At 38.8% G+C, this 22,910-nt stretch overlaps 1 protein-coding gene across 1 annotated transcript in view; it reads left to right on the top strand.

Moving 5' to 3' along the window:
- CTPS2 (CTP synthase 2) overlaps positions 1-22,910 on the top strand; it is a 73,895-nt gene that overhangs the window by 38,381 nt on the left and 12,604 nt on the right. Inside the window, exons 13-15 of the mRNA XM_009884674.1 lie at positions 16,156-16,252; positions 18,290-18,345; positions 20,025-20,121. Of these exons, the coding sequence (XP_009882976.1) occupies positions 16,156-16,252; positions 18,290-18,345; positions 20,025-20,121 (250 nt within the window). The remainder of the gene's footprint in view (positions 1-16,155; positions 16,253-18,289; positions 18,346-20,024; positions 20,122-22,910) is intronic.

The raw sequence follows: 22,910 nt of genomic DNA, 5'->3' as shown, positions 1-22,910 counted from the left end.
TTTAGATTTTCTAATTACCTAATGTGATTGCTAAATCAAAGCCAAATTATAATAAATTCAATAAGTAGCAGCAGTGGTGGTTTGGAAGTTCTGTTTACACAAATGCATTGAATGAGCAGTTTATAAACAACTGTAAAACAGAAAAGTAGATTTGCATTTTTTTTATAAACTGAAGTTAACAAATTATCACTGTCAGTCATAGCTTGTTTCTCAGTTGTGCTGGTGAGGAACCCGACTATCAATTAAGTTGAATTGAAGATTCAGCCTTAGAGCCAGTTTCATTTATTTTAGGTTAGTGACTAGTCTTGCCTTCAACACAGAAAGGCTTTGCTTTTTTGTTTTTCTTCCTTTCGTGTAATACATACAAGTTCACAGCTAAGCTGTAACAAATTACATCTTTAAGAAGTTTCTTAGTATTCAGAATCAAGAGTAGAGAGGATTTTATAAGAAAGTTTTAAGTGTCTTTAGCTTGTAAGGGTGTGCACCAGGTGCCATGTGGAGCTAAGGCTAGCATCAGTTTGGAACAGACCTGTGTAACCCCAAGATACCTGTGCGTGCTACGTGGCCTTTGTATGTCATAACTGCTAGAACATCAAAAAAAGAGAAACATTGGTTTTCCTCTGAGACATTAATAAAGTTGATTTTTCCCAACACCTCTGCAGACTCATCTTCTGTTGTTCATCGCACCCTAGGATTAAAAAACCCTAGCATCTAGCTATGAAGAATCTGGAAATATAGATTTGAAAATTATGAAAATATATGTATAAAAACACTTGGTGATTATTGCATTGCAGCTAAAAGACAATATAGATATACTTAGTTGTGGCTTCCGTTGGGGTTATCATTTGACCTGGCTAATTACAGAGAGCCTGTGTAGGGATCAGAGATGTAACTTACCATGAAACTGTTAACGTTGGTCTTCACTGATGAGAAGGGAACCCAACAGTTGCCCAAGAGCCTGGCAAAAATACCAAAGCCTCGATATTGCTCAATCTGTAAACTGAAAAATAAGTTTTGACAAATCGCAGCAGACATGCTGTGTCTGCAAACAAGACAGATCAGCAACCATTGCTTTCTTGCACAGCTTAACTTTGTGCAAAACTTCTTTGTCTTGTGGCAGAAAAATACTCTAAAATTCCTCAAAATAATCCATTTTAAGTAGAGATAATTAGAGTTCTTACAAGGTTTGTGTAGTCTTGCTGTTTCACTGTGAATGTGGAATTTTAAGTGATGGTATACAGAAAAGATATGAGTTCTGTAACACAAAATAAATTCCTGTTTTTGAAATTCAGTATCATTAGCAACATTTTGTGGTGAATATATTTATATTAGCACCTTCCCTCCCAACTTAACTGCTTTTTGCCTGTGTTTTCTGAGCTGGAATTTAAGTAACAAGACACTTACTCATCTGTGTCTTCTTGCCGGTATTAGAGAGCCAGTACTTAGGCAAACGACTGAAAAAGTTTCTAAAAATTCTTTCCTCGGTGAATTTATTTATTTTTGTCTTCATTCCACTGTGTCCTTGCAAACTCAGCAAAACCTGAAGTTCAAGTGACAAGCAACACTGGGAGGACCTTTATTTGAGATAACGAATTAAAATGAAAGAACCCTGCTTTCCTTCTAGAACGCAGATTGAACTGATGAAATGTATTTGTGAACTAAGCACACCTACGGTTGTATCACAGGTAGGAAATATGTTTAGTGTTCTCCAGTGCATTTTATGGTATCACATTTACTTAAGCACACTGGGTCAGATCACAGCTCCATCTAGACCAAAGGCCCATTTGGCCCATCACCTGTCTCCGTTGTCATCTATGAGTAATTATCTGTGGGAAAATATAGTAGAGCAGGTGTACAGTGATGCTTCCCCAGTATATTTTCTTGTTTCCTACAACTTACAGCTCAGATGTTTTCAAGCCAGAGAAAACTGGAAGACCTAAACTGCGCAGTATAAACTGTGGCCAGCATAGACATGGAAGTGTTACAATGATCTCCTCTGGTGTGGTCTTTCTTCCTTTTGTAATTGCTAATAATGTTGAATAGCTTTTGAGTGTTACTGAGTGTTGAACTGACATCTTCATAGAATGGTCTATTGTAGTCTCAAGGTCCTCTTCCCAAGGGGCTGTGATGAGCTCACAGACTGTAACTGTGGTGTGAAATTAAGCTTGTTTTATCCCCTGTGCACAAATTTATATTTGATTCTGCTGAATTTCACCTGACATTTTAATCTTCGATCACTAAGTTTCAGAAGGTCCTTTCGTGATTCTTTGTAGTAAACCCTCATCTTTATTACCCTCAGTAAATTAGGTGTCATCAGCAAGCTGTCACCTACTGTTCGTTCTTTTTTCTTTTTATCAAAAAAGTTGAATGTACTATTCCTAGAGCCTCGTTCAACTCTACTAGTGAATTTCCTCCACTGTGAAAAATTGCTTTTTATTCTACTCTTGGACTTTATCTTTTAACTGTATTTTGTTTGTGATAATCCCATAGCTGCTTTTTTTTTTTATATTAGTCTTTGATTACATGCCTTACATGCCTTTCTAACGTCTGTTAGAAATTAATGTTGACCTTGATTATCAAAGAAATCTCCCTTATCCACGTACTTTTACTCTGAAGAACTTCAATAGCTAGATGACAGACAGACAATCTGCCTTTACAAAATCTTTGTTGGCAGTGTCCCAACCTGTTAAAGCTGCCGAGGTGCCCTCTACTTCTATATTTTTTTTAAAGGTTCTTATAGGTTGCACGGCACGGACATCAGGTGTTTCAGACTATAGGTCTCTGTATCTCCTCTGAAGCATTTGCCACTTCGGAGTCTTTGGGTGACAAGGCTGATGAGAGGTTATTCACCACAGTTACTAAATCAGCTATTTCACCCTTCAGTTGCTTCAAAATTGAGTGAGTACCATCTGTTTCCAGTGATTTTTTTACTGTCTTACTTTGTCTATTTGTTTTGTAACTACTTCTGTTAACACTTCAATTTGTGATGGACACATCAGTCTCCCACGAAGAAGATTTTTAGCTTGGGAATGCCTTTCAAGCTCCTTGACAGTGCACACAAGCAAAATGCTCATTTTTTTATGCCATGGTGATAGCTTCTTTGAGTATGAGTTTTATTTAATTTTTTTTAATCTTGATAATTGATTAGGTCTACAATGCAGATTTTTCACCTTAAATGGTAATTAATAAAAAATAATTTACTCTTAGTTATTTATGCCTTTTACAAGTTGCTTCTCAAATATTTTAGGCACACTAATGATTGGGTATTTATATATTCTACTTAAAAGTATATGTGTTTCTTCACGTGGACATAGATTTAGTTTTTGTGAAGGATGCCTTCTTGCTGTTCATAACCTCCCACCTTTTTCCTTTCTTAAGGTTTTCTTTGTAAGAAGGATTTTTCTAAATAGAATTGCATGTTACATTTTCAGAAAGTCTTTGACCTCTCTAGTACTTACATGTGTAACTAATTGTAAATCAAATAGGGAAAATTATGGTATGTACAAAACAATTTTCTGGATGAAGTGGACGTAGGTGCGTATCTGTCAGTGTCTGAGTTAACAAGCAGAGAACATTTATTTTATGGAGGGCTGTACACCCAAGTCTGTCTTAGTAACGCTGCCATACATTTCAATAGTGTGTCACTTCAGTATGAACTATGGATGCTGTAGGGGAGGTATATATAGTGTTGGCGAAGTATGGATGTGGAAGGGCCATTCATAAAACCGTCTTGTGCAAGCAGGTTGTGCATGTTAGGGCAGAACAGCTCTGCCTGCCTTATGGCTTAGGTGAGGATTTTAAGCTGCCACATCTTTTGGTGTGATTCTCTGGCTGGAATGTACTGACCTCTGATGTGTTGCGCTCTCTATAGAGAGGAGCACTCTGGTGGATCCCTTAAATTATCTATCTAAAAGTTACGCAGCCAAAGTTATGTGAGGTGATTCCCACAAATGGGGACTAACTTGGAAGCACTGTGATAAACTAGTTCCTCATAGTTGTCCTGTTTGGCAAGTTAAAAATGCAATACTAATCAATGATATAAAGTAAATTTGGAAGGGGGTTGTCCAGATCTCTTAATCCTGTGATTACATCGCTGAATATAATGCCTCCAAAACACCTCCTCCACACCCCTGGCCCCAAAAAGCCACCCATGCAAACAAGCTTGTAGAAGTTGTGTATTTAAAAAAAAAAAAAAAAAAAAAAAGTTAGGAAATGTGAAATAGATTACCTGTATACTGCAGTTCATGTGTGGAAAACTACATGAAATCATGTTCAATTTTTTGAACACTATATCCATAGAAGTTTCTCCTATCTAGGTAACTGGCCAAGTTACATTAAAACACTGGCTTGTTTGAAGCTCACCTGGGAATGTGTGAATTTTTGTATTGTTGGTTGCCTTGTTTCTAAAGTGTAGGAACAAGAGTAGGTGTCACAGAAGTCCTGGTTCAGCTAGGTTGAACAAATCACTTAATCTGCCTTATTTTTCTCATGCCAAGTGGAGGTAATGAAACACACTTGCCTTTGTAAAGTGGCTTGATACTTGCAAAGAGAAGGTCTGTGCAGCAGCTGGGGACTTCCATCCTTTTTGTAACAGCCTTGTAGACGTCCAGGAAAGAGAACTGGAATTGAATTTGTGCCCAAGAGTGCACGGGCAAGAAAAACCTGAGGAATTCAGATCAGTTGCATAGTTGTATTGGAGGGTGAATTTAATAAAATGTGAGTGGTCTGTTTCTTATGTTTTGAACTATGTAATTTTAATTAAAAGTAAAGAAAAACTGTTAGCCAAAGTTTTATTTTTTAAAAATACTTTACCCCACTATCAAATTATCTGTTGGAAGCGAGGTAGAATAGTACAAAGGTTCCCCCAAAAGGAAGACTGTTTTATTAAATGAGTTTTTCTGTTTTCTTAATTCTGTATTTATTTGCCTCCCGTCCTTGGCTTGTATGTGATGATAAGCTATTCCGTACTGTGCAGTTAGGCACTGAACAACGGAACTGCATTTGTGGAACTGGATTTGACAGTGTATCACTGTAGACCTATGCTTTTGAACTAAAAATTGTTTCTCATGCTCTCTGACTCTTCATTCTGCCATTGGAGACACGAACTATGAGAGGGGTAGGTGAAGGATAAAAATGATTTTTGTATGGGCACTGTTAAATAACTGATTACGTTGCCTTTGCGAGGTTGTAGCAGTTCTGTGTCACTTTGTACGAGAGCTAGCTGCTGTGCTAGATGCATGCTGTGTGTGATACTGTGCTGGTTGGTGACACAGCCTAGAACTTTTGCGGTGTGGCAATATCTTTTGCTCCTTGCTTGGTAAACATTTGTAGCATTTGAGTGGATCACTGCATTATCTGTTGAATTGATCTGTACCTGGCCACCCACACTTTTCACAGAGGATGTCTGAATTACGCTGGGTGTGTTCATCTGATGTCATGTTCATTAAATGCCTACTTGATTTGTGCTAGTATAAAGGTGACATTATTCTATAGATCTTACTAACAGTATTGGTAAAATATTTCCTGTAGGCTTTCACCAGCTTGTTGCTAAACGAGAAATAATCTGAAAAACCATTTCTCCTTCTTTCTGGTCTTTGTGCTAATGGTTCTCCACATGAATGCACACATCATCTCTGCTTCTCTCTTCTTACTTCCTTGTGTGTATCTCCTCCTATCTGATTACGTTTTAAAGGTGTGTACCATATTCATCTCTAAAAATGAATATGTAGATTTGCAATTCTGGTTTTATGATCTGTTAGCAAACAAGAGCTGCACAGCTATATGTGTACTGCCATGTTAACTCTGGACCTTGTAGTTGAATACAAGCATCCTAGTGGTGTTCACCGGTGCCTTGTTGGGGGAGGAAGTGATGAACATTTGAGCTCTGCCGATGTAGGTGGCATGGATGCAACTTCTCTTTTTGCCACTTGTCTTTTTAAACGCAATCTGAACTTGACCCCTGATAGCTGTATAAAGACAATTAAGGAGAGCAAATTAAAAAATTCTCGTCATTTGGTGTTGAGGGGGATAGAGTTAATGCGCTAGGGGGAGGATCACAAGGAGTGCAGAATTAAATTAAGATCTGGACAGTGATATTTATCAGGTTTTCGGAGAAGGCCGAACAGACAAAGCGAGACAGGAGGGATCCGGCTCAGAAGGAAGACATCGTAGCTTCTGCTTGAAATAAAAAGGATTTGGATTGTACGTCATAAATCTTCTACCAGAATTAAGATTCTTCCAGACAAGATGATCTTTGGCCAACTGACGCTTTTCTGAGTGGAAGCCGGAAACTATTAAATGTAATGTACAGTTTGTGACTCAAAGCATCCCTGAAATGGCTGGCAGAGGTAATTAAGATAATTGATCTCTGCTATGATATTAATATATATCATTCCTTCTGGTTTTCGGAAGCTGGTGAGATATGTACTGTTGTTGGATAGACAGTAGTGAAAATGCCAACGTACTTTTTTGCAAGGTAATCTCACTGGTTAAAGTTGTATCATTGTAATTATCTATCTATGCCATCTTTTTTTTGTTCTTATGTAGTTTACAGTGTTCTTAGGAAATCCTAGAATTAAAAGTCAGTGCCTTGATTACCACTATAGGAGACACAGCACTTGCTTTAGTTCTTCCAGTTCTCCAGCTGGAATGAGAAATGTCATGGTGTGTGTGTGGAAGGGAGGATAACAACTCATGAAAGTAATGTCCACTACTGCATTCACTCCATGGGGGAAAGAAAATCCTATTACTCCTTGCTGAAGAGCTTTCCAAAGGGCTAGATGTCCATTCTGTATGACTAATGAGATACTCAGCATTCAGATTATTCTCTGTAATTTAGGACAAATTACAGGCATGAGAGACTAGATAGGACAAGGTACTTTTGTTGTCTTGGGCTTGCCATGGAAGACAAGTAATAGTAGGTAAAATTACAGTGATTGTGCCAGAGGCTTTCTGCCTAGAAATTCCCTCTTATAATATGTTTGTTATGCAATCAGTCTTTAAGATTATCTCTACTAGAATGTCTCAAATTAGTAAATTAAGTGGGAGAACCCCTAAGTAATGGGTTGGCCAACTTCAGTTCTACAGGTCCTTTTATTTTGTATGCTTTTGTTATGGGGAACAGAATGTTACCAGGTGATAGACATGAAGGAACTAGCATGACATTTAAACAGGAGTTAAACCGAACCAGAAGCTTCCAAAGGGGAAGAGAGAAGGAGAGGAGGCAATACAAAAATGCAGATAAAATATTACAAGATACCTGCATAGTAGAGGTGAATCTTTGTTTAAACAATAAAAGCAATCCTGCTTGCTTTCCACAAACTGTTACTTTAGCTTGCGCAGTGTTTGTTATTCCTGGTTGTGATCCTTTATGAGATGCCACTTCAAAACGCAAAAACGAAAACAAAGAAAAGGAGGTGGAAGGTAGGAAGAAGCATGACTATACTGTAGATAAGCATGAAAACTAATCTGGCTTTCATTATCTACATTTCTTCATTATCTACATCTGTCTTCATTTCTGTAAATTTACAGCTTAAATATAAAAGAAGAGTTGAAAAGAAAATAGACTTGCTCATCAGAACAAATTGCTTCAATTAAAGGTTACAGTGGTTGGCATGGGCTGATTATTTTGTGTGGTTTTGCAGGGTGGACTCAGCTGAGCTGCTTGTTAAAAGAATTAGATTGGCATAGGATTTTGGCACCAGGACTTGAGTAACATTTACTTTCACAAACTGTCTGCAGTTGTCTACAACATTAGTGGGATTTTTTTTCAAAGATACACAACTTGCAAAATACCTTGTAGAAATTTAACATGTTTGCTTAGCGGTGTTTTTAAAGCATTTCAAGATATTTTCTCGCTACTTTGCCCTTACTTGGGATCTTGGATTGTATTGTGGTGGGTTTTTTTGTTCTTAGAAGTTGTGAGTTAAACATTAGGGATTTCTTTCTGAGTAAGTGTATTCTCTTTTCCTTCTATTCAACTGATTTTCATAAAATGCTTACCTGTCAGAGATACTAATTTAGTTCAGCTAGTAGAGAGTTCTCTTCTTGATGTAAAAGTGTCAGGTTTTAAATTCTGGTGTCTGTTTTGAAAGGTGGTCCATCAATTGTTAAAACTCATGGTCTGCCACTAGTCTTTGGGCATGATATGAAGCATGGTATCCTAACGGTGGAAAGTGTGCTAATGGGCTGCTTCCTACCATATCTGTAGCACAGAAAGTCTTATGGAGCTAGAATCCTTTTTTATTGCTGTTTCATTCATTTACTCCAAATTCAAAATAAGGCATTTTCTTGTGGCAGCATCAAGCAATGTGATAGTAATCTTTTTTTCCCTTCAGTTTAAAACCTCAATTTAATGTACAGTAACAAAAGCTAGTTGGTGAAATCATCCTAAACTGCATGAAATTGTTAATTGGTCAAGCATATGTTGTCACATTACATAAAAATGATTTATCAAGCTGAGTCACAGACAGGATAAAGCCATTTCTCTTAAACAGAAGTTAAACCACACAAAAAAAGAGAAAAAGATGTTCAGATTTGTGTTCTTATAGCTGACGTGAATTTCAAGCTCTAGATAACATTTGCATGTCTGTCTTTCTTCTGGGAGTAGAGCTCTTGAAAACTTCCAGTCTGTGTTTCAGTATCAAAATACAGTATTGTACCATTACCTTACTTTTTTCTATTCAAAAAGCTGTGCTTTCAATAAGATGCTATTCCATCTCCAATAAATAAAAGAAATAGTCCACAGATGTATGTTATTTCCATTGCAACAACTGTTATATTTTAGCATGTACACACACTGTTTTAATAAATTTGTGGCAAACATGCCTCTGCACCTGTCTTGGCAGGCGTGAAAAAGGAGGAGGGCTTGCAAAAAATCATTAGAAACAAATGGCTGTGGCTTGCTGTTCTGTTTAGTGTTTGAAAGGCATTACTGAAAAGAAATCTTTCAACTGATCCAGGACCTTTGCAGGGATTTCTTCTCAGCTCCGAAGTTAGCTGGTAAGTTTTATACCACAACAAAAGTACCTTCCAACTAGAATAAAAAATAAAATAGGGCAATCTATAATTTTCTACTTGCTGGCCACTCACTTCCTTTCTAAAAGAAATGACTCAGTTTCTGCATCTCTGATCATCAAGTAACAAATCACCACTGGGCAGATCTGGAAGATGGACAGGATATCAGGATGATTGGTGAAACTGTTCTGTGAGAAAAATCAGTGGTTGGAATCCAGGCAGTCTTGCTTACAAGTCTGGAAGTAGTCTGATTACATTAGGGAAGTAGGATGGAAAACAGTTGCTAGTTCTCCTCATGTTCCCTATGAGGATATTGACTTTTATGGCAGATGAATGGAACTTCTTCAAGAAATACGAGGATAGTGTGGGTCATGGTACTGAGCATTGCCTGGAAGCTGATACCAGAAATTCTCCTCAGTGAAGGTCTGGAGTAGTGAGCGCTTGAAGTAAGCAATTTTCCTGCTTACTTTCCTTGAATTAGCAATTTTCCTTCTGCCTTTTTTGCTGAAGGCAGAGATTACGGATAATGAAGTGATCCTAACTAATTCTGTCTTGTTAATGAATGAGAAATAAGTGAAATAGATGCTCGCTCATGTGTGATAACTAAGGGTAGAGGAAGTGCAGAACAGGGTGGACAGTTTTGAGGGTAAAACATGTGCTGTGCTTCACCTGCTAGCAATTTCAGTTGGAGAAGTCCCCCTCAAAGGCAGTGACAGAGTTCTGGTTTTTTTTAATAGATGTATGTGGTAGGAAGGGAAGGATTTCTCCTAGCTACAGATTGCCTGATCTTTCTGAAATTAAATTAGTGAGTATTTGGTCATTAATTGTAATGTGAGCTGGACCAAAGCCTGAGAACACTCTTCCGCTTTTTTTTACTTATTCAAGTCTGTGGCGAATCCTGCACTTCCTGGCACGGCATGACTGGCACTCCAGCGTATTTCTATAGCCAGCACTGTCTGACCCTGTTCCTTTTCCTAACACTAACAATCTGAAAATTTCTGCTTGATTAAGTCTTTAAGCTGACTCTGAGACATGCGGTTGGAATAACTAGAATGAGTTTTAAAATGCTGTTAAACAATACCTATGTGGGTTTTGCATATGAACATCTCCATTAACTTAACAGTTCACTGCACTATGCTTATGAGTGAGTAAGCACTGTTTGAAAAAGGAGTTACACCCTTTATGATTTTTTCTGAAGAAAATGTTACAAAACATTCTGTATCAGAATTTCTGCTTATTCAGGCAGAATCCTTCTTAAAGAGTTTTTAGGCTGTAATTAAATAAATGCTTTAGGGCAATTACTTAATTCTAAAATAGGAAACAACAAATCTCTGGAAAAGAGGATTGCCCAAACTGGAAAATGGTTGACAGTAACATGCTATGGGATTTTAAGAGTTTAAGAAATTTAAGCTGATATTCGTTGGAATATTTGCATACTGTGCTGTAGTTTCATGAAGACAGTAGAGGACAGGATTTTTTCAAGCTTGTTACTCATATCACTATGTAGCTGCATGAATCAGTTATTGATGATTTCTGTTTTGATCTTCTGCATGATGGTGGTCATCTTTTTGAAAACAAGCATTACTTCAGTCAGAGTGATGAAGCACTGAGTAGTCTGAAATCTGCAAGTGGCTTTACAGCAACTAGTTCCATCCTGGAGGGCTGAGTGCTTTAGATAGGTGGGCAATGATGAGGTTTGCTTGGAACTAGGATATCTTTGGGGGACAAGGGAGTAAGGGGTTACAGAATCACAGAATGATAGGGGTTGGAAGGGACCTCTGGAGATCATCTAGTCCAACCCCCCTGCCAGAGCAGGTTCACCTAGAGTAAGTTGCACAGGATGGCATCCAGGCGGGTTTTGAATGTCTCCAGAGCTGGAGACCCCACCACCTCTCTGGGCAGCCTGTTCCACTGCTCTGCCACCCTCAAAATAAAGAGGTTGCTCCTCATGTTAAGATGGAACTTCCTATATTCAAGTTTGTGTCCATTGTCTCCTGTCCTATCACTGGGCACCACTGAAAAAAGACTGTTCGCATCCTCCTGGCACCCTCCCTTTAAGTATTTATGAGCATTGAGGAGATTTCCCCCTCAGTCTTCTTTTCTATAGACTAAAAAGACCCAGGTCCCTCAGCCTTTCCTCATAAGAAAGATGTTCCAGTCCCCTAATCATCTTTGTAGCTCTTTGCTGTACTCTCTCCAGTAGTTCCCTGTTGTTCTTGAACTGGGGAGCCCAGAACTAGACACAATACTCCAGATGCGGCCACATCCGGGCAGAGTAGAGGGGAAGGATGACCTCCCTTGACCTGCTGGCCACACTCTTCTTGATGCACCTCAGGATGCCATTGGCCTGGGTCTTCTGGCAAGTATGTGATCCTTGCACCTTCTTTCAGTAATTGAAAATGTTAAATCCCTGGTTTTGAATGAATGGGGAAAGAATGTCTTTTTGGTTTACTTGCCAAGTTGGAAGCTGTCAGTACCACTCTTAGTGTTGCATTTGTCAATTTTTTCTTTAAAATGTTTGTATTATTGTTTCTAAAATGTTAGTATAAACATCCCATTTGTAGGTGGCTGGGTCTGTTTACTGATGAACTTGTGATTGAAGAAGATCAGATCGAATCCAGCAAGTATTGACTAATTCTGCAGAGAAATGATGCAAGAGTCAATAGAAGAGTGGATTCCTCTAGTTTGGGTTGAGTCCTTGTCAGTTTGTGTTGCTGGGTTTTTTTTCATGGCTGGGTTCAGCCGGGATTAATGTTCATCAGTACCTGTCAGTGTATTTCCTGCTCCTGTCAGCTTTCCCTCTGCACACCTCTTGTGTGTGGAGTGTCCCAGAGCCTCTTTTCAGTGTTCAGTTAATCATTAGGGTCGGGGCTTCTCCTGATGCTTTGATCAGTGCTTACACATATAGCGGTTTCTTTCAGCAGTGACAAATCATTTGCTCACCACATAAGGACAGAGTAAAAAGGCAAAAACCCTAAAAACCTGCTTCCAAAGCTGACTTACCAAGGAGTTGTTTGAATCAAGTAATGTCTCCTCCCTCCCTCCTTCCCCACCTTTGCTGCCCCGCAAAAAAACCCCACCCAAACCACCAAACAAAACACAAATAGACACCCCACTCTGCGCCCCCCCCCCCAAAGTAATCAAAGTAGATGTAGTCCTCAAAATGGCATTGCAGGACCTGAGGCAAAACAAAGACAAAACTTAGTAGTCCTGGGGTGATTAGCAAAGTGATAGGCGTTGGGTTTTCAGGGCCTTGGTTACTCTATGTTGACCGTCTGGGCTTGAGAGATTTTCTCATTAGCTTTTGTATGTTTCCAAATGACAATGAAACGATCCAAGCAGTAGATTTCTGAAGGAAGATTGCAGTTCATGGGTAGTTAAAGTCACTGTTCATCAGTAGTGTGATTTAATACTGATCAGACTGTTTTATATCTAGGATGTGCTTTGTGTTATGTCAGCGATTCATTATTTGTTTCCTGATGGCTGTCTGCCATGTAATACATAATCTCTGTAAAACCTTGTAGCGTTAGCAGTTTTTTGAGATTTGGGTAAGAAAGACCTAATTAACGCCTTATCTCTTCTTGCACCCTCTCTGCTGATGCTTTTCTGATGCTTTTTTTGTTGCTTGTGGTGCCTGTTGTTCTGTGCTGTTCTCTGGTCTTCAAAGAGCTAATGCATAGTAAGAGCTGATTTATTCTGTGGCAGGAAGCATAAGCTCTTTGAAGAATATATTCAGTTGCACAGCTGTTCAAAATAACCACCACTTGAAGGTTCATCTTTTGTCTGATCAAATAAATTCTGTAAAATATCACAAAATTTTCCATAATATGAGTTGCTTTTCTGATACTTATTACTGTCCTTGGGCTGTAGGGCAGCAGTGCCGCTTTGCTTTCAAAAGCTTCTTGCACAGACTGTGTTGCAGAGAAACTCACGTAATATACAAATGTTGAGGTCTGTGTGTGATAGTTGTGTTGCTGAAGTTGATCAGAGCCACAAAGCATATCAAAAAGGAAGATTCAGAGTCTGAGTAGCTCTGAGGTATTACTTCATAAGTAGCTCCTTTCCTCACTGGACTACAAAAAATAATATTTGAAGCCTTGTCTATTTTCTTAATATCATAAACCTAAAAATCTTGGGGAAAATGGGGGAGCTGGTTTAAAATGCACATATCAATAATGAAACATGAACTCATGGTAAGCTGCTTGATGTTGAAACTCAGTACAACTGTCATATTGGCAGAAAATGCGCCACAGATAGAAGTAAGATTGAAGAGTTGTATCATGCAATGTTTCTTAAAAGACATCTCAGTTAACACTTAGCAGACGTTAGCGAAAGTTTTAAGGGTTGGCTCCTGTTGTGAATATGTGCCCCTGACCACACTAATGTAATTGCTGAGACAAGGAAGCAGGCCTTTTAGAAGACAGAGAGTAATTGGGGGAAAATGGCCAAATCTTTCCTGTGAGTCCATTTCTCCAGTGGAATTTTTGTTGGTCTTGCAGCTCCATGTCGAGTTCTGACCCAAAGGGTGGCAGAAGCCCGCAGCAGAGTAGATGAAGTTGTGCTTTCACAGCCTGTCTTTCTTCCAGGCTGTTATCTAGAGCTTTAGTGGGACTCATGAGCATCTGGTTGTTGGTTTTGGCTACTGAAAGAAGGAAGAACTGAGAGTGTGGCCATAACCTGTTTGAACTGATATGCTCTGTTTAGTGAAGGAGACCATATTTTTGCTAACTGATGTTTCTGAGTCTTCCTGGAGAACGTGTTTAAGCACAGTAAATTATTGAAATCTGCTATGGACTGCATAGACAGGTCCACTTCATGTGGAGCCAGTGTTTTAGTTGAGGAGTTTGAGTTGAGCAATGTCCTTCAAGAAGTTGCCATCCCACTCACTGTATCCCCATGCTTCCTTCTATTTGTGGCATTGCACTCAAAATGTTTTGATAGAATATCTTAGCACAGCAAATACTGAAAGGTGAAAATAGTGAAATCTGGATTTGGGGAGGGGGGGAGGGGGAGGACCCCAAATACCTGGGTATTGCCATGATTCAGTTAGCAAAGTTAGACCAAAACATCCTGCCCCAAATTTTTAGGAAGAAAAATCTAAAGTTGAGGTTAGAGGATGGTATTTAGGCGCTTGATACACTTTTGAGGATGAAGGAGTGTCTAATCTTGACTTTAGCCTCCAAACAAACAACAAAAAACCCCTCGTTGTTTTTCTTGTCAACTGCAAATATTTGTTAAACAGCTGTTAAAGTGAATTTTTTGTAATCGGAGAAGAAGCATATACTTGAAGTACTTAATAGCTGCTTGTTAGCACTTCATCTCCATTTGAGAAAAGTCAGGAGCACAACTTTAAGGTTATCTCTAGTGTGGGTGTAGGCAAGTAAATAACACCTCGTGGAACACCTTTGATTTCAGAAGTTCTGAGTGCTTGACACATACACAGAGTTTCCTCTTCTGATGTCCTCTGGTTTTCTGTGGCCACTACTTCAGAAAAAGACTGAAAGTAAATGGCAGGAAATAAAGTGAAACCATACAATCTCATCTTTTTTGAAGTAATAAGGTTTTAATGAATGATTTTTTTTAAATTTTTTTTTTTTAGTTTGTGGGGTTTTTTTTAGCTGAATGTGCTGCATAGTCCTCACCTTCATGAATTGGGAGGTAATTAGGGGATTTGTAATATCCCACTGATTTGATCACAACTTCTGCTCGTGACATTTTATAATGAGTATATAGCTTATAAATAACATTTTGAAGGTATAAGGTTATACAGAGATAATTGCACAGCTGAAATGCATTGGCACAAGGCCAAAGGCTAAGCACTTTCCACCATCCCTTCTAAATTAAATAACTTCACTTTATGAAGTGTATCATCAGAAATTGTTTTCATTACTCCCAGAGGGCAAATTAAGGTTAATAAAAATCCGATCCCAGATTACCCTTATGTGTGAATATTTGTATTTTTAGAACCTTTCTTTGTCAATTATATTCCTCACAGAATGTGTATATGCAAATACAAGCACGTAGGTCATAGCTTCAGCTCATCTGTTTCTACAGTTTTGAACTGTTTTGCCTCTCTGAGACAGACTTCCTCTAAACATGATTGTGAGACCCAGCAGGATTTTTCAAATTGAGCAAAACTAAATGCACTCCTTCCACTAAGCAGTTGTTTCTCACGTCCCCTGAATCCCACCATCCTGGATTCCACTTGACCCACATAGCAGCCATTTCACTTGTCTGCTTCCATCCTCAAAAATGATATTTGTATATCCTCTTCTTTCAATGTTATGTTAAATAGCACGTTCTTCATACAAGGCAACCCAGTATTTCGTGGATTCTTAGGCGATCTGAGAAATGCTTTAGTAAATGTGAATTAGGGGGGGAGGTTTTTCCATTTTCTCCTGTGATAACTTTGTTATATATATGATCTGAAATAACACACACATGTTGGAGTCACCTCTTTTAGTACTCCGCTTTTACAACGTTAGGTTAGAGTCTTATTACAAGTGCCTCCTTTTCACTCTGCTCCTCCATGCCCTCCTTCTCTCCCACTTCCCAAAAAGAGGACTTCTGCTGTTTTGGTAAGACTGTTTCTGACTTTTAGAGTAAGAAAGAACATTGTGTCTAAAGAACAGTGTAAGAATGGGCCTAGTGTGCAGGAATATTTACCCAGGCTAATCTTTCAGCCTCTATCACTGTGTGGTTCAGGGACTCACTTTTTCAAAGATGGTGTCTTTATGACTTGGTGGATTTTTTTCGTCTATGAATTTATCAGTTTTTAAAAATCTATGCACTCTTATAGCACCAAAAATAGCTTTTGGCAGAATTATCCTATTGCTTACGTTTTGGTGTCTTTTTTAAAATAAAGGGGTTTTTTTCCACCCCAAAAATTAAATTAAGGAATGAATAAATTGCTTTTGTTGATCTTAAGATGAAATGAAAAGCTTTCACACCTGCTAGTTAATATCCTCAGTCTATTTCAGTCCCAATACTGAGAACAAAGCATTAGGAAATCCAAAGAGAAGGCATAATTGGGAATGTTTGGAGGAAAAATAAATAATGTTACTAAGCCCGTTACACAAATGTTGCATATTTTTTCTTACATGTTGGATGAAGCAGTGTTTATACAATTTTTCTCTACAGGTCATTGACATGCCAGAACACAATCCTGGAGATATGGGTGGAACAATGAGACTGGGGAAGAGGAGGACTGTTTTCAAAACACAAAATTCTCTTTTAAGTAAGTTACATTTCTGTTCTTACGACTTGCCTTTTGGATAGGAACTCTGTAACATGGCAGAGCAAAAATGCCAAAGTACATTATGTTAAAGAACTACAATCTCAAATAAGCAACTGGGTGACAACTTACTCGAGCTCATGATCCTGTTCCTATGTACATTTATCCAGGATCCGAATGTAAAGAAAGAAATGAGACACATCTGGAAGCCCCAGTGAAAAGGTCAGTTAGGGTCCAACACTTAAATAAACAATGAGGATACTGTTGAGATAACCGAAATGCATTTTATGGTAGTTTATTTCATTATTTCTTGAGAAGATCAGAGCATTTTCTTCTGATGTTATTTATAAGTTGATAGGGTGTGTGAACCAGGGCTTCTTGTTCTATCCTTGAAGCTTTTTGGTAGAACCAGCCCAAGCTCCTACCCATTATGCTCTCGCCAGACCTACACATTGCTTGTCATTCTCTAGAGTTGCCAGTACATCTCAGCCTTAAACATCATCTGGCCTCACTGTAGTTGTCAGCTTCTCTTGACAGCGTTTGCTAGTTTGTAGCCTAATTATAGCCAGGTCCAGCTCAACTCCATTCTCTGATCCAGCACTGCCCTAGGCTTAGCCCAGCCCTGGAAACTGTCTTGTTTTGGGCAAGCAAATTATTTGTTGTAGGAAAGGAAAATTATTTGCTGTAAAAGGCAAAATAAAAGCAACCAGAATATAGAACAAATGATTCAGTTTGATCTATATGTATTTTAAAATTGAGGTAATACTTGTCTCCTGTTAATCAGCCTATTATACAGTAGTAATATATGTGACAATGAAAATGTGTAAAAAGTGGTTTCTTGTCCACTGATAAATATGGGAATATTTCTTATATTGCTCTGTCCTTGACATTGATCTGAGCTATTACTGTATTTAGCTATGTTGAATTTCTGGAATGTATCCTTCCGAGCTTTTAAAAATGACAGCTACTTCATCAGGAGACCGAAGTGTAATGCATATGCCAGTTTAATGAAAAAACTGCCTTTCTAGAGAATGTCTGTGATCTGGCTGATCTGCGTGATATTTTGCCTAGGTGTGATACAGATATGCATGTCACAAGGTACAAGTTGTTCTGTGGCCTAAACACATCATGGAAAAGTTAATGAAAGTTAGCATATATTGTAACTCTTGACCAGTATTATGAGTTGTTTAGATGACCATATTTATCAAAGACTCATAGACAGCTTTGGTAGTTCACTCAAGAAATCTGATTCCTCTTCCTAATGCCTTACAACTTGAATGGAAATAATGGTTTTGAAAAGGCAGTTCTTTTGCTTGCCACTTTTTGTAAAATTGCAGAACTATCACACTACAATTTTGGAGATCTTGGCAGTCTAGTTCTTGTACCAACGCCTAAGCGAAATAGTAATCCTAATAAGTCTAGGATAAATTGAGAGCAAAGTTTGAGCTGTGATGTTAAGTGAGAGGTATTAAATTCTGGTTTACTGCATACTTCTAACCTACTCCTTGTTGCTCTGCAATGTACAGTGTTCCAGATGAGGCTCAGAGGATTGCAAGAGTCATTTGGGTAATGAGATCAGGAAAGCAGAGAGAATGTTTGTCATTGGAGGTATTATGCCAGCTGCCATGCATGATCTATTAAAATGGAACAGATGCTACTAAAAGGCTTCCTTCACTGCACCTTTTGCATACAACTGTTGTAAAACCCTGAAGGGATTTTATGTTGCTTGTTCACTCAGACATTTTTTATTTTAATTTGGGCTTTACAATTTAAATTAGTTTAAGCATGGCATTCAGACTCTAGTCTACCTAAGCTATTTCTGGTCAAGGAATGTTGAATATGAATCCTGAATAAACTCAGGTAACAGTACATTAAAAGAAACTAGTCATCCATCTGAAAAACAGAAAGCTGGAGTGAGATGAATAGTGTCCTGTTGTGTTTTACACATGACATGTTTTTGAGGTTTAAATTACAAAAAATAGTTGTAACAACTATTATACCAATACGTTAGCATTACTTTCTTTTTTGTTGTGTATTCAGGGAAACTTTATGGTGACGAAATGTTTGTAGAGGAGCGACACAGGCATCGATATGAGGTAAGCGCTACTAATGTACTTTGTGCTCAAAAGTTAAAGCTTAAGTCAATTGTGTTTCTCTTGGTAGGTATAATTCTTCTTAAAGCCAATGGGAGATTGCTTACATAAACATAACCCAAAATTTAGTAATGGTTAGATAGTATAATTTAGATCGAGAGGAACCTCTGTAAGTCTTCTGGTCCAACTCCCTGTTTGGAGCTGAGCAAATTTCAAAATTAAATCAGGCTGCTCAGGATTTTGTCCCATCTAGATTTGAATCTCTTTGGAGAGATTCCACAACATCTTTTGACTATCTGTTCCAATGCTTAACTACATCATTGTGAGCCCTTTTTCCCCTTTATATCTAATAGGAGATTTCCTTGGGCAATTTGTCTTTTATCTCTGTCTTGTGCTGTGTGTCTCTGAACAGAGTCTTGTTTATACCGTCCTATTAGACAGTTGAGGTCAGCAACGAGATCCACACTTTGCCTTGTCTTCTCCAGGCTGAACAAATCCAGCTCATCCAGTCTCTCCTCCTATGTTGCGTGTGGTCCACCCCCCTTAAGCATCCTGGATGGACCTCCTATGGACTCACAACATTTTGTCAATCTCTTTCTTGTACTGAGGGACCTGAAACCAGACACAGTATCACAGAGTTGTTCTTGCAAGTGTTCATTGGGGAGGAATAATGTGGTGTACTGTTTCTGTGGTAAAGATGGTGCAGTGTCTTAGTGAAATGGTCTTGGAAAGTGATGTCAGAGATTACCTGCCTTGACTTCCTGTGAAGTATTTGAAAAGTAAAGGCTTATAATCCTTAAAGGCATTGCTTCTTGGCCGATTTGGCTTATTTAAAGGCTTAGACTATGTTCAGGTAGAGCACATTCTTTCATAGTCTAAATGTAGGCAGACTTCAGGCATCTACAACTCAGAGTCTAATTCAGATCACTTGCTTCCTACCATCCAACTCTGTAGGCCTCTTGTATAGGTCCACTTCTCTATTTGAGAACATCTGAGCAAAGGTGTCTGTGTGCATTCAAAATACTGTCATTCAAGGAGACAGGCAAGAGCTGGACTCCTAGAGTTGTCTCTGAGATAGTTCAGAAGGCACCTGACTCCGTTAATACCTCCAGAGGGGCCTGAGCTATAAGATGTGTGTATGCTATAAACGGATTCAGACAATGTTAAATTTCCTTAAAAAGCTGGGAGGAGAATGTGATGGTGGTAAAGGTGCTCAGAGTTTGAATATTAACTGAGTGGTTAGAACATCACCAGGGAAATGAAACAGCTCACTGCAGAGCTCCTCAGTTTGAAGAAGGAGCTGAACCACAGTGTGTGTCATAACTGCTGAAAAGCAGTGTTCAAATAGGAGATCAGTCTTTGTGTCTACTGTAGTGGGCTTTTGAAAAACGAGGAAAGCTGCTCAGAATCAGGAGGACAGCAAGCAGAAGGGACCCTGGCTTTAATCTTTTGGATGTTATGTAGTAAGTTTTAAAATTACTGATTAATCTCTTATTAAATGAGCATCCCCATTTTTGCAATTTTTACCAGAGTTGTTGAAACAAGAAAGCAAAAGTTCCCAACACTTTTCTCAATTCTTTTCATTCTTGTATGTATACTAAAAGCATTACAATTAACTGCTACTGTTTGTTAAGTCAAAAAAATAAATAGAACTACAATTATTATTACTTTCAATATTTCAGGTGAACCCAGAATTGACTCACTGCTTTGAAGAGAAAGGTTTGAAATTTGTTGGCCATGATACGGAAGGGAACAGAATGGAAATTATTGAACTGGAAAGTGAGTGTCTTGCTTGTCTGTAGTACTTTCCACATCTATTAAAACCATGTAAACTATAGGTTGTTAAATTCTATGTAGGCACAATGTTTAGGTGTCATAACAGCCAAGATCCTGTTGGGGAATACTGCTGACTTCACCTGTGTATTACAACGGGTGAAGATTTAGAGGACATCAGGAGAAGTCTTACACTTCTCAAGGATTGTGTGTGTGTTTGATTATCAGGGAGAGACATGCTCCTTTTCCAAAAGGTCGTAATTCTAGCTCAGTGGGATTTGGCTATGTAGAATCATAGAGTGGTTTGAGAGGTCATCTAGTCCAACCCTGTGCTGAAGCACAGGGCTACCTTCAAATATAGATCAGGTTGTTGAGAGCCATACCAGACAAGTTTTCAGTATCTCCAAGTATCCTATTGGTTGGACTTCAAACCACTCGCCACTCCTCTTTGAACCCAGCAGTCCAGCCATTTTTTAACAGTCTACCCATAGTCTGTATCTCCCAACTTGGATGCTAGGAAACCATATCAAAAGCCTTGCTAAAGTCAGGGTAAAGGAAGGTTACTGCTTTCCCTGCATCCAAAGACTGATTGTTCCCAAGCTTGTTGTGCCCAGTTGTCTTCTTGTCCTTCATGTGTCTGGAAATGCCTTGGAGGAGGATTTGTTTCATAATCTTGCCATAATCGGAGGTTAGGCTGACTGTCCTGTAGTTCCTTGGATCTTTCTTGAAGAAGGGCATGGTGACTGCCTTTTTCCAGTCATCAGGGACCTCTCATGATTGCCTTGGCCTTTTAAAGATAATAGCCAGCTTCACGATGACGTTGGCCTGCTCCCTAAGCATCCTCAAATATTTTCAGTCAGGTCCCAGTAACTAATATACATTCAGTTTGCTTGCATATATGAAATATGTATACATGCAATATAGCCAAAGTATAAAACACTGGAATATATTATCTAAAGAGGCTGTGAAATCTCCATCCTTGCTGATAGCGACCTTCAAAACTTGAGTAGATAAAACTGTCAACAACCCGATTTAACTTTGAACTTCACTCTGCTTTGAGCAGGAGTCAGCACTAGAGACCTTCCAAGACGCCTTCCAATCAGTTTGTGTCTCCTAGTTACCCTCTGTTTAGAATTGGAGAAAAAAGTGTGAAAATCAAATAGAAAGCAAGCTCCTTTCTTTCACAGAAGTGATTCAGGTAAATGAGGGCTTGATACTGTGGAAATCTGGTAGATTTGGACTACTTTAGCAAGTAAGACTTAATGTCTTTTCTAAAAGGTTCTGAAATAGAAAGGAGCTACACCACGTATGTTTGTTGAATGCTACACAGAACAGCTCTTGGAAAAAATCCCTTTGATTTTGCTTGATTCTTTGATTAACTCCTTGCTGTTAAGTCACTGTTGGCTAGATAAGTATCAGGCACCTGAAGATGCAGGCTACCTTACAAGACTTTTCTTGTGTACTTACATGGCCCCTAATTGCCATTGGTTAAGATAAACTCCGTGCACAGAAACGGAAATTTATCATAAGAATACATTGTCGTCCTATGGAGTGCTATTTGTGACATGATGGCTCCCGAGAATTCATTTTATGCTCCATGGTATGTTGAGGAACAGTGCTGTAATTTTGAACCAGGGTTTATAAATAGGTGTCTATATTCAATTCAAGCAACTGCACCATAGAGAGTAATCTAAGAGCAAAGGATACATGTGAATTCATAAACTACTAATTGTCATGGTGTTCTTTGCTTAGTTTGTTCCTGATAAAATACCTCAGTTATGTATGCTGGTGTTGGGAGGCTGTTTTGTCTGCCCTGCATGAAATTACTATAGAAAGCATTGTGAAATAAATCAGGCAGGATTTTTAAATTGCACGTTACTGTGAAAAGAGTAAAAGCAGCGGTAAAACCTGGAATTACTTCAGAATGGGCTGCAAGGAGACTCTGATTACTAAAGAAAAACAATCACCATAGGGAGGAGAGTGGGTTGGAGCGGAAGCACAGAAATAACAGTACACCAGATAGCTTGGGCAAAACTTTTAAGCAAAATATCCCCACCAAAAATATTTGATGCTTTGCCATTGTCTTGTTTTACAGCTTTAAGGAACTAAATTGCGTGGTAGAGAGAAAGAAGTTATGGGATTAATTTAAGATCCAGGTTCTCTTTAAGGTATAGCAGCAGAGACAAGAGCAGTATACTAGATCATGTAGTTTATCTTCATAGAAGAAAACCCCAGCTTTCTTGTTATCACTTAGTATGTACTGCAGAGAAATTCCTTGAATGTTTGGGATTGTTTTGGAAATTGTCAAACCAGAAGAGATCTGTGGTTAGTTTTGTCCCCTGTCCTGGCACTAGAAGTTGTTAATGTTATCTCCTTTAAAACAATATTCAAAGAAGGAACAGGTGTACAGCATGGAAGAGTACAAAATCATTGTTCCTTCCTTATCCTTTCAAAGAAGGCAGAAGGGAAGCAGAAGCAGTAGTAAAGAGGTGCTTTGATTGGGAAACAGAGTGCTAGAGACTTAAGAAAAGATGAAGCAGTGTGGCTTGTTTAGCTTAGCAGATGGAATTGATTGATGGTGATACAGGCTGGAGAGGTGGGCCCAAGCCAACCTCATGCAGTTCAACAAGGCCAAGTACAAGGTTCTACATCTGGGTCGGGGCAATCCCAAGCTCAAATACAGGCTCAGCAGGGAATGGCTGGAGAGCAGCCCTGAGGAGAAGGACCTGGGTGTGCTGATTGACCAGAAGCTCAGCATGAGCCAGCAATGTGCAACTGCAGCCCAGGACACCAAC

This window comes from Charadrius vociferus, unplaced genomic scaffold (assembly GCF_000708025.1).
Source record: "Charadrius vociferus isolate BGI_N301 unplaced genomic scaffold, ASM70802v2 scaffold200, whole genome shotgun sequence".
In the NCBI taxonomy this organism is placed as follows: domain Eukaryota; kingdom Metazoa; phylum Chordata; class Aves; order Charadriiformes; family Charadriidae; genus Charadrius; species Charadrius vociferus.
This window is presented reverse-complemented; position numbering and strand designations above follow the sequence as displayed.